Below are 12390 nucleotides of genomic sequence, written 5' to 3'. Positions count from 1 at the left end.
GCCGAGTGTCTTGAGTTCTCATCTGTGGTGGACAAAGTGCAAGTTGCACACCTGGTGTTTGGCCCTCCTCCACAGGCCTGACGGACCTCCACAGGAAGTGCCTGGTGACCCGCCTCATCTGCCGCTACACACAGGTGGTGCTGTGGTTCCTTCGCTCCGGGCTGCTGCCAGCGGGCTCAGGTAAGAGGCTTCCGTGCCCTCGGACGGCCGTGGACGTGTTCTTAAGTCGTTATCATGTGGTGGTTCTGAGGGGTCAGGTTTCCTTTCCTCCACCCCCTCACTTTGGTTTTCTCCTGTTCTTACCTCCTCACGTTCTTTCACACTTTGTGTCTTGGGAGCTTCGCCCCGTGCCGCTCCCAGGCGTTCCATGTGTCATTCGTTGGGCTGAATGACACAAAACATGGCTCTGAACGAGGGGTCGGCGACATCACCGGCTATGATTAGGTCCATTCAGCTGTGGGTTTTCTAATCCAATTTACTGATCTTTTTGTCCTAATGAGTTCTCTTCATAATGGTTATTAACCAGTATCATTTGCCATCTATTGAATACCTCCTTTTATCTAGTGATTTATGCCAGTGCCAAGAATTAGAGAATTGGACTTGAGCCATGTTTGTTTAGAGCACTTCTAAAGCCTCTAACCTCCTGCATGCCCGGGACACACATTAGATTCTGTTTAGAAGTGCGTCTGTCCTGTGCATAATCGTTGCTGATCTTATCCTTCCCTTATGCTCTTTGATTTCTACTTAACTGGTCATCATTGCTGGTTTTCAATTGATCATTTGTGATTAAGGGAGTAGAATCATTTTCTAGAATAGCTTTTCTAGAGTTTTAAGCCAGCACCCTTGTGTTTACAGACTATCACAAGAGACCTTATCTTCTTCTTTGTGGGTCTGCTACTAAATTTGCTTACTACTTATTTATTCTATTTAAGTGAATTTAGTACTTACATTTAGGAAACCTGCAGATTAAACAACATCATACGATTTTAGTGAAGTGTGAATGTGCATAGCCTTAAGTATCGTTGGGATGTTTTGGAAGTCTTACCAACCTTTTCCTGACCCGTAACCCATGTCTAGACGATGCCATGCCCCCGCCGCGCTTGTGCTACAACTACCCCGTCATCCAGAACTACTACACGAGCCGTCGACAGAAGTGTGAGCATCTGTCCAGGTACAGTATGTCCCGAACCTTCCAGAGCATTTTAGGAATCCCTTTTTGTAAGAAGTCATTGCTTTCTCAGAACAGAATTCATCACGCTACAGAGACTAAAACACGTGGAATTCTTAAGTACGGCAACAGATTTGTTGCCAGCCTTATTCTTTTAGTTGTAATGTCTGTCTGTCAGCCTTGACCTAAGGGCTACTGCCTTTACTCTGTAACTTGCGTGTAGCCACTCAGTATTTCCTAATCTAAAGTAGTTCCCACGATTGGTTTATTAGAGGTAGGTGTGCATTTTTCCTGAGAATTCATACCCAGAAAAAGACTAGAAGTTCAGAGTCCTCAAAACAGCGTAATACATACCACCAGTCAGGCGTGTCCCGTTCTTTCCATTAATAGCTGCGGTTCGACGCATCCCCCAATTTTTTTCAGGTTTTCAGTTTATTTCCTTTATTTCTCTTTGAAAATACGTGACGAATTAGCCTCACGGGTTCCTTTGAGATAACGAAGTAGAAGCACTAGAAGAAAGAGCAGTGAGTGAGCCTCGGTTCTACCTCCGGACTGAGCACCTTCTTCCTCCAGCTGGCGAGGCTTGGTGGAAGCACAGCCCTCAGCCCTGGCCGCGCTGGCTCGCCCAGGTGCCAGGCTCGAGGTCACAGGCAGCCAGAGAGCAGTGCCTAGAAGGCAGTGCCGTCTGGCAATTTGGCGTGTGGCCAGTGTGGGGTCCAGTGCTTTGGAAGAACTAAGGGTCTTGGAGACTGAGCACAGACTTGGGAGACTTGTTAGACATATTCAAAAATTCTAGATCTGTTACTTCCAGTGTGTGTAAGCTGGTTTGCTAAGCTTTCTGATCCTGTTTGTCACAAACATTACAACATCTGTGTGACTGGAGACTGAGCAGTGGCTGCCAGGCCCCCAGGGAGCAGGGCTCGGAGAGGAGGGGACAGGGGCAGTGTCTGCCTCTCGCCTCGCCGGCGCTCAGTGACACAGTGCTGAAGGGACCGCTGGGGCCAGAGCCCCCTGCGTGGTGAAACTCAAGTCCTAGCTCTTTGACTCTGAACTGAGGCACATTTTCACCTACAGACTGCCTTCTCAGGCTGTAAAACCAGGAGTCACCTCAGGCACTTGGCAGGTGGGACCCGGTTCTCCCGGGACCTGACCGTCACACCCTGGCTTGCTGGTGCCACAGCCGGAGCCTCTTTAGGGTCCAGCAGGTTCTTGATGACTGGAGCTCACCTGATGCTAAGCGGGGTCCTGTTGTCAAGTCTCTGCTCCTTTTGATTGTCAGGATCGTTGCTTTTAAGAGTTTGATGCTTCTTGTTCTGTTGTGAGAAATTAATGCTAATATTAAATAATCCTGAATGTTGCCCTTTTTGCAGAGGGAAGTGGAATCCTGATCACTTGATGATTGACGGGATGGTTTCTCAGCTGGGAGGGGGCGTGGAGAAGCTGTGGAAACGGGGTGAAGGAGGCACCGGAAAATACCCCCCCAGCAGTCTACACGTATGTGCCTGACAGCAGGGGGGAGGGCAGGGGGGGCGAGGGATGTGCTTAGCTCTATGTTTCACTCCTGACACAGGCTGGGAAAACCAGGGAGCGGGAGTGAACGACTGTATAAAACTGGCTGGATGTTCTGTCCTTTCACAGGCACTCCTGGACATTTACCTGCTGAACGGCGTGACGGAAGCAAGCAAACATGCTGTCGTATCCTTTAAATGCTGCCACAGAATTCACGCGCTACCCGAACCATCAGATTGGAGAGGCGTAGGAACCTCACATGTCTAAACCAGTTTCCATTTCACATTGGAACCTTTTCTAAAGGAAAAGTTAACCCGGGGTCTGTTGGTTGGGTTCAGAGGGTCTGTCGCAGACCTGAAGCCCCGCAGAATTGTATTTCGTGATTACTTTTCTAGGGATGGTGTGCATGGCTCTCCTCAGACCGTACAATGTGCCCAAGACGTTACCAAAGTTAGGACAGTGACTCCAAAACATTGCCGGCCAAATGCTCTTTCTTAGTGAGGTTAACCTCTGTGTTCAATCGAAAACATAAGTTAGCTCAATATTACCATGGAGCCCAGTGGTCTTTGCAGTAATACTTTTGTACTAACGTTGCTTTCTTTGTCTAAAAACATGTAGTTCCATTCATAGTTTATGAGACACATGATGCATTTGCTTTAAGCTGCTGGGTTTTGTCTGAGCTCTACTTCTTCAGTTTGTCATAAGCCTCCGGCTTCCTGAACAAAGTCTGCTTTGGTTCACCTCCTTCATGGTGACACTTAGTGTTGAGAACAAGTGAGGTCGGTGTAGATTGGCTACCCCCACATTTAGTAAAACTACCATAGCTGATTATCCGTCCGGGCTTTCCAAATGCGCAAGCAGCCCCTTCAAGCCTCTTTGCTGGTGTAGTCCGTAGCTGCCTGCTCCAGATGGATACGTGGGCGTTTTCTTCTTGTTTATTGCCCTTAATCCTTCTTTTTAAAGACCATTTATTTGTTACTTGATATCATGTATTCCTTCCCAAACAAAACAGATACTTGCATCAACTCATTTCGGACTGCCTTTGCCATTTCTTGGGGCCAGGTTAAACTTATCCGAGGGTTTTGGCTGATAGATCATAATGACTATGAGGTAAGTCTGTTCACTTAGAACGTAAATGTTCATGAACTACGAGCATTTTAGAAAGAATTACAAAGCTGTATTGTGATATTAAAGATAAGATACCGCCTACTTTTAGAGGGAACCTAAGGACTCTGTTCAATCAGTACCTTTACCAAGCACTATCTTAGCCAGTGAGGAAACTAAGACCAAACAGTTCAGAACTCCAGGTTCCATACTGTTCAAAGAAGGAAAGAAGTAGTAAACCATTACTAACAGTGCAAATCCAGTGATTTTTCCCTTGGAGATCTGTTAGGCGTGTTGCCTTGGAAGGTTGGCGTTGGTGCGTGAGGGTGGTGGTGCACAGCTTTGTGTAATAGCTGAATGAGGCCCCCAAAGAAGGAAGCTTTTGTTTGATGGGCTTTTACTTAAAATACACCGTGGGTTAAAGGAGATCTTTACAGGTTACATTTAAGTTGTTCTTCCTGGCTTTAGCATTGCCTGCCTTTTTAAGGCCAGCTACTTTGTCTCGGTGTGGCACGTCACGTTGTGTTGACTGACTTTTGTGTCCTCTTTGCAGAGTGGCTTGGATCTTCTCTGTCACCCGAGCACTGCAAAACCTGTGTCGTGGCAGCATTCGAGAATCATTCAAGCCTTCATGAGTCAGGGCGAGCTCAGACATGCCCTCCGGTACATCCAGACCTTGAAGCCCACGGTGTCCAGTGTCGAGGACGTCCTCCTTCACCTCACCGTTCTGCTTTCTAACAGGTGAGTCCGTAGCTCGGAACTACAGATAAACTCTGGATTACACGTCAGTAAAACACGAAATCGACAGTATGTAATATTCTCCTTTGGTGGCATTATGCGATACTCATTCTTAGGATTCTTCATCTTTCAATGTTAGGAAAAAATGTAAAAGAACCTTTTGTCATAGAAAAGGATGAATAAGGAGAACGTTGAGTAACGGGAAACCCACCTGAGGTTTAAAATGGTATCTGTTGCGGGGACGCCTGGGCGGCTCTCTCGCTCCTGATCTCATGGTGCTCTGCGTGGAGCTCCCCATTGTCAGTGCGGAGCCTGCTTGGGGTTCTCTCTCCCCCTTGCTCTCAGCCCCTCCCCCACTTGTGTGCATGCACTCTTTCTCAAATAAACTTGAAAAAATGCTTTGTTTTTAAAAAGTTCTGGGTGTTGCTAGTTGGCAGTATTGCAATCTGCCACATGGGCACTTGAGGTTTGAGTAGCTGAAAAGGAGCCGAAAATGTAGAGGAAGGATGAAGTCATCCTGAGTTGTAAAATCAGGTTTAGTATCTATAACACTTTGACCAGATTTGAGCGGGTGATATCGTTACTTCTTTCCTTTGCCATATTTTAATAACGTTCCCTACTCAGTATGCTATTTGCTGTTTATATTAGAGCAATATATGTACTACCGCAGTCATGTGATCTGTCATGTATGTAGCAACGACAGGTTAAGTGGCATGATTGGAAATACAGTCCTCTGATTATTGGGTTTCCTGTTAACCAGATTAGTAAGGGAAATTGCTTGGAGCTAATATTTCTTACTTGATTGTAACTGTTTTATACAACTCATTTTTCCCCCGGTTGTATTCATTGGTCATTTCTGTCTTTTTAGAAAACGGTCACTTTACTCGCTGCAAATTTACTTAATGAACCAAAGACCACTTCAGGGCCAGCACTCTGAAAGTCAGTGTGTTCTTCGTTCTCTTGGGTTAAACAGTGCATCTCCGAGAAGAGAGGGTCGAGTCTCCATCTCAGATAGAAAATAAATTCTAGAGTGTAATCGTGGGTGGGTTAGGCAGAAACTGCCAGTATCCTCAAAAGTAATGAATTAGGAAGTACTTGTTAAAATGAAATAATTTGAATTAGCCAGAAGCATTTGGCTAGTTGAATCAATGTGGAGTGAACATTTGAACAGAACTAAGGGGCGCCTGGGTGGCTCAGTAGGCTAAGCGTCTGACTTGGGCTCAGGTCATGATCTCACAGGTCATGGGTTTGAGCCCTGCATCGGGATCTGTGCTGACAGCTCAGAGCCTAGAACCTGCTTTGGATTCTGTGTCTCCCTCTCTTTCTGCCCTTCCCCCGCTTGCACTGTCTCTCAAATGTAAACGTAAAAATAAAAAATTTAAGGAAGCTAATGGTGATCAATGTTTATTTAATAAATGGGTTCATTAGATGCTAATAAGTGCTTTTCAAAAAGTGCTGGGAGAACTTTAAGTAGGGGTGGGAAGAAACAGATACACATTTGCTTCCATGTGTCCAGAACTTAAGAAGGACACCTGACCCTTAGCGCTGACTGGGCACCGAGCAGCAGCTTGGGCCGGGAGTGCGCTGTGTATCCTTCTGACCCTTCAAGCATGTACATTTCTTACTGTGAAAGACCAGAAACCCCCATATTCTCATGACCCTCCCTCCACACGGCTCCAGGCTGCCAGGATGCAGGCTCCCCATGTGCCCTCACCCCCCTCAGCAATTCTACTGAAGAAATAGGCCTTCAGCGTGACAGGCTGTTCGGGAGCCTCCTCCACCCCCGGGCTGTGAGGGGGGCAGCTGCGGGCTTCTCTCCGAGCAGTGTTTACCCATTGAACACGTCCCTCCCTTTAAAACACCACAACATACGCGTGCCTTTCTGCAGCGGTCTCCTCTTCTCACCTGGGCCTTTGGAGCGTATTTCATATACACGGGGAAGAGCGTCCTCGTTTCTGACTGGCGCACAGTCATGTGGCGTGAGCGAGCGGTATCTGTGTCATCCGCTCCCCATAGCGAACACCCGCGTGCTCGGACGTTCTAAACCTTGCTGTGCGTAACCATGCATTCTGCACAAGTGCAAGACGCTGGGTGTAAGGTGGAAAATTCTGGAAGTGGGCTTGCTGGGTGAAAGGACATTTGTGGCTGTAGTTCTGGGACACGTGGCACGTTGCCCTCCCAGACGGTTAGGCCACCTCCCCCCGTGTCGCCTGCCCTGTGTCCTTTAGTTGGATGACATTTTGAGAAAATGATTTGCCGGACCATCGTATTCCTGTGCACTTGCTGTGTGTTTCTTCTGCCCCCACTCCAACCCTGAAAGTCACCAGCCCCTCCAGAAATACTATGTGCTGGGTTAAGTACTATCAGTTTTAGTGCATATCTTTCAAGACTTTTTGTTACCTAAGTAAGAAGTATGTAAATGTTTTATAGGCTTTGTTCATTGGTTAATTTTTTAAAATAATTGTGTTCATACTGTTGTAAGCTTTTTTTTTTTAACTTAACTGTATATCATGTGAAACACGGCTTACTCAATGCTCTGATTGCCCATGGAAGGACAGCCCCCCGGCCCCCACGTAGTGTCCAGAACTGTCTAATGGAGCCCGTGTTCTCTGATCAGATCTTGCTTACAGTTCAGTCGCAGTGTTCTGCTGAGCCACGTCAGCCCATCACCGGCCCACAAACGCTGTTGGGTGTCCGCTGTCCGCTCGCGGGGCAGCTCCCACGAGAGGCGCTCTTCTCTGCCGCCCCACTGCTCTTCCCCCGCCCGAACCGTGTTAGCTCGTGTCCTCACCTAGTTTCCGTGTTTGCACAGGAGTCAGGGGCCAGAACAGTGTCACAGGACGTCTTCTCCTTGACATTAGCAAACTTCCTTGTGTGATGATCAGTATCTCTTTTTTGTCTTTTTTCTTTATTTCTTTTAAAAAGTGTGAGCAGGGGAGAGGCAGAGGGAGAGGGAGAGAATCCCAAGCAGGCTCTGTGCTGTCAGTGCCGGGCCCGGTGCAGGGCCCGAGCTCAGGAATGATGAGCGCATGAAAGGTGAGAGCATGATCTGAGCCGAAACTAGCATCGGACTCTTCGCCGGCCGAGCCATGCGGGCGCCCACGCCGATCGGTATTTCATCAGAGCTCGGAGCCCTTCCAAATTACATATACAGAGTGTCAGTGCGGTTCTGTAGGTGGATCACTTACTTGTTTTGAGTACCTCCAACAGCTTTTTTAACCTGACATCGGGCTCCCTGCCTGTTCCAGGTATGTGGTGGAGGCGTGGACTTTCCTGCGACAGAACTCCCCCGGCCGGAACGTGGAGGAGCTTCTGTGGCACGTGTACGAGGTCTGCCAGGAGACGGGCCTCATGGAGGATTTGCTGCAGCTGCCCTTTACGGACACCGAGCAGGTGAGGACCCCCTGCCCCGGCCTGTCAGAAACTCAGGGTAGGTAGTGGCTTACGCGTGTTTGTGCTTCTTCCTAGGAGTGCTTGGTGAGGTGTTTGCAGTCCAGCCCCAGTGTTCGAAGTCGAGAATTCCTTCTAGTTCACTATCTGCAGCGTGCCAATTACGCCTCTGCCCTGAGGCTGAACGAAACTCTGAACGCTCACCTCATGGTAGAGTGAAACTTGTTTCATGTGGGGGTCAGAGAAGGAGGGAAACGGGTGACTCTGTTGTGTAAGGGTTTGTACTTCGGTAACCACTGGGTGTGTCACACAGTCCTGAGCTCGGAGCGCCCCGTCTTGCTTCCCGTAGCAGATTGGGAGCAGGCGGTCGGTGTGCCCCAGTTCTCTCACACGTGTGTCGTTTCTGTTGCATGTAAGCCCCTCCCTTGGGGAGCGAGAGGGAGAGGTGGGCGGGCAGTAAGTGTTCTCACAGTGCGAGGAGCACGGGCTCCGGGCCTGATGGACTCCGCTCTGTGCTGGAAACCTCCTCTGAGCCTCGGCTCCTCGTCTGTAAATGCCAAGGTCTCTTCCTGGGGGTGCGCCGAGGGGCGTCTGAAGCGCTTCTGAAGCGACATGGGGCCTGACCATGTAGAGGCTCGGCAAACGAGAGCCACTGTCTTAGTAGTTGTGAAGGATGGAGGCCGATGGCCAGGGACGGCTGGTGCAGTTAGGTGTGTGCCAGAGGTGCTGGGTCGGGGACCCAGGGAGGGAGGAGGGAGACATTCTTAGGTGTGCAGAATTCTATTCTAAATGGTAAATACATAAACATAGTGCTTAATGTTTTGAAGATGATATCTTTACCAATTACGGCATGTTCAACAGAATGAGCATGATCCTCTTCTGCGGGAGAGATCAGTGATTCGGAATGCGATCGTAGAACAATATGGGAAAAGCCTTCCTAAACTCCAGCAGACATTAGCCTTTGAGCAAGCTAAGCCTTACCAACTGTCCACTGTTCTTCAAGAAGGTAAGGTTTCATTGAAAACTATCCTAAAGCTCGGCTGAGAAAGGGTATCAAATGATAACCTCCTGAACCCATGATCTTCAATTTCGCTCACTTTTGCTGTGATTCATTATAGTACTGCTGTTTGTACTGGCCACTCCAGTTCTCCCCTTTCCCTGGATATAAAGCTTTCTTGGAAGTTTTTATGATTTAGCAGTGTAGCACGGAATAAAAAACTCGCATTTAATTTGGACACTCCTGTCCAGCTATTCGAGAATATGTCAAATTTATATTTTTACTGCCTCCTAAAAACCCAAGTTGTTAAGTCCTGCTACATAGATGTTGCGAAACCAAGTATAATCTTGAACTACTCTTACCCCGTGACCCCTGTTTTCTAGTCATTCTTTCATATTAATTACTGATCATTAATGAATGAATTGGTTTACAGTTTCTAGACCCAAACCATTATCTACTGTTATAAAGCAGACCGGAACAGGGATTGTGTTAACAAGATCTACTTTCATCAGTAGCGTGTTGTCTAAAATTGGAGAGGTTTGGGCAAACAGTGACCCTAAAGACGGCACATCAGCCTGCAGCAGGTACGCCTTCCTCGCGCCTTGTGACAGCCTGGCTTCTCGTTAAGCCTCCCTGGACGTCAGAAGCCGTCCTCAGCGGTCTAGCCTTAGAGCTTATTAGTGTGTACAAAAAGGAAGAACTTGTATGTTGACTATTTTTTTTGTAGGAAGGTTCTTTTTTGTCTCTAAAGACATATCTATTGTTATTTGTAACTAAGCAGAAATGTGCAAAGTAAAAAGTGAAAGATCTCCTCTCCTATCTACTCCCTTCTTCGCATTGTGAAAAGTGAGAGCAAGAGAATGCATGCAACAGTGGGAGGGGCAGAGAGAGAGGGAGAGAATCCCAAGCAGGGAGCCGGATCCCTGAATTGTGAGATCCTGACCTGAGGCAAAATCAAGAGTGGACCGCTCAACCGACCGAGATCCCACCCTTCTAAAGCACATGTTAATTTAATACTGTTTGTATACATAATCCAAAGTTAAATTTTTATTTTCTTTGTAGTCCTAAAACAGAAGGACCATCTCCTCCTCGCTCACATGCAAAAATGCCTGAGGCATTTGTTGGAACACCAGTTCTAGAAGCATCACAAAAAGTTTCTAGGTAAGACTTACTTACATCATTTAAAGTCACAATGTTAGACAATAACTGCACTGTAATTTTTAATTATCTTTCAACTTTAAGTTCCTGAATGAGTTTTCACGCTTGCTTTTTAATTTTGTTATAACTTGGTAAGTTGTGTAAGTAATTTTAGGAAAGTTTGCACCAGCTGCTAGTCTACTTAGAATTTTCCCTGAATGGTTTTAGACTGCTTAGAGAAAAGAGGCAAACTTTGTCTCATTAAAATCATGAGCAAAGGACACTGTTAATTTGCTTGTTGACTGATCTGTGACTGATGGTTGTTTTTACATTCTGTGACTGTTCTTGGTTGGCTCACGGACACTTTCTCCTGTGCTAGCAGAGCCCCTGAAATGCCTACATGGCTTCGGATGCAGTCACACGTGTACATCTTTGACTGTGGCGTTAGGAACGTAAATAGCCACGTCGAGGTTTTGCATCCAAGATGAAACTGTGATTGTGTTTCATTTAAAATATTGGATTATTGGAAAAAGTGTTCATATCCTCAGTAGCGGAGGACAAACAAGTGTCTCTTAATGTTTGGTTCCTTGTCTTTAATACCATGCTCATGATTGTTGTAAATTTCTGATTGTTTACATTTTATCAAGAAGGAAGTTACATACTTTTGGAAGAAGCAGATGATCTGACTTTAAGGTACTCGGAAGAAGTCAGTAATTTACAAACAGTTGGGGCCAAAACTGTTTATAATAAAGTGGGCATATTTTCAAAGCTTGACAAGGTTTTCTGTTTCGGGGGTTAGATTTAATTAGGTGGAGGTTGTTTTAATTACCAAGAAGATTATCTCAAATAAAAGTCATGATTATTGTCATTCTGTTTCCCTATCAGTAGTTCCATTTTTTTGTTTCCCCACAAGTCACTTTTCTCAGTCCCTTTGTACTTTAATAGATCTGGGGTTCAAGAAGGGAGCAATAATAAAAGTGTTCAGACTCATGACTAATGTCCTAAGGACCTAAAGGAGAAGTATTGAGAATCCTTCAAAGCTAGGAGTAACTCACATGGAAGAAAGTCCATTGTGGTGTGAATATTGATTGTTATAGAAGTCATTCCATTCCCTAATTCTATTTTTCAAACTGGTTTGCATTAGTGGGTAGGAAGTAAATTTAATGGATTGTGACTAGCATACCTTTCTTTCTTTCTTTTTTTTAATAGTTTATTGTCAAATTGGTTTCCATACAATACCCAGTGCTCTTCCCAAGTGCCCTCCTCCATCACCACCACCTCTTTTCCCCCTCCCCCTCCCCCTTCAACCCTCAGTTCATTTTCAGCATTCAATAGTCTCTCAAGTTTTGCATCCCTCTCTCTCCCCAACTCCCTTTCCTTCTTCCCCTCCCCCGGTCCTCCATTAGGTTTCTCCTGTTTTCCTGTTAGACCTATGAGTGCAAACATATGATTTCTGTCCTTCTCTGCCTGACTTATTTTGCTTAGCATGACACCCTCAAGGTCCATCCACTTTCCTACAAATGGCCAGATTTCATTCTTTCTCATTGCCATGTAGTACTCCATTGTGTATATATACATCTTCTTGACCCACTCATCAGGTGATGGACATTTAGGCTTTTTCCATGTTTTGCCTGTTGTTGACAGTGCTGCTATGAACATTGGGGTACATGTGCTCCTATGCATCAGCACTTCTGTATCCCTAGGGTAAATCCCTAGCAGGGCTATTGCTGGGTCATAAGGGAGTTCTATGGATAGTTTTTTGAGGAACCTCCACACTGTTTTCCAGAGCAGCTGCACCAGTTTACATTGCCATCAACAGTGTAGGAGGGTGCCCATCTCTCCACACTCTCGCCAGCATCTATAGTCTCTTGATTTGTTCATTTTAGCCACTCTGACTGGCGTGAGGTGGTATCTCAGTGTGGTTTTGATTTGTGTTTCCCTGATGATGAATGATGTTGAGCATCGTTTCATGTGCCTGTAGGCCATCTGGATGTCCTCTTTGGAGAAGTGTCTGTTCATGTCTTCTGCCCAGTCCTTCACTGGGTTATTTGTTTTGTGGGTGTGAAGTTTGGTGAGTTCCTTATATATTTTGGATACTAGCCCTTTATCTGATATGTCATTTGCAACTATCTTTTCCCATTCTGTCGGTTGCCTATTAGTTTTCTTGATTGTTTCCTTTGCAGTGCAGAAGCTTTTTATCTTGATGAAGTCCCAAGAGTTCAGTTTTGCTTTCATTTCCCTTGCCTTTGGGGATGTGTCGAGTAGGAAATTGCTGTGGTTGAGGTCAAGGAGGTTGTTTCCTACTTTCTCCTTGAGGGTTTTGATGGTGTCCTGTCTCACATTCAGG

The 12390-nt window shown here is 46.2% G+C and overlaps 1 protein-coding gene across 1 annotated transcript in view; it reads left to right on the top strand.

Annotated features, from left to right (window-relative positions):
- The window catches only part of LOC115287095 (protein ELYS-like), a 61002-nt gene that overhangs the window by 29474 nt on the left and 19138 nt on the right, over positions 1–12390 (top strand). Inside the window, 11 exon segments of the mRNA XM_029933361.1 lie at positions 76–180; positions 1078–1171; positions 2539–2662; positions 2807–2863; positions 3641–3787; positions 4335–4522; positions 7768–7912; positions 7988–8119; positions 8771–8915; positions 9340–9490; positions 9969–10067. Coding sequence (XP_029789221.1) covers positions 76–180; positions 1078–1171; positions 2539–2662; positions 2807–2863; positions 3641–3787; positions 4335–4522; positions 7768–7912; positions 7988–8119; positions 8771–8915; positions 9340–9490; positions 9969–10067 — 1387 coding nt within the window.

The sequence above is a fragment of the Suricata suricatta genome, chromosome 3, assembly GCF_006229205.1.
Source record: "Suricata suricatta isolate VVHF042 chromosome 3, meerkat_22Aug2017_6uvM2_HiC, whole genome shotgun sequence".
Taxonomy (NCBI): Eukaryota; Metazoa; Chordata; class Mammalia; order Carnivora; family Herpestidae; genus Suricata; species Suricata suricatta.
This window is presented reverse-complemented; position numbering and strand designations above follow the sequence as displayed.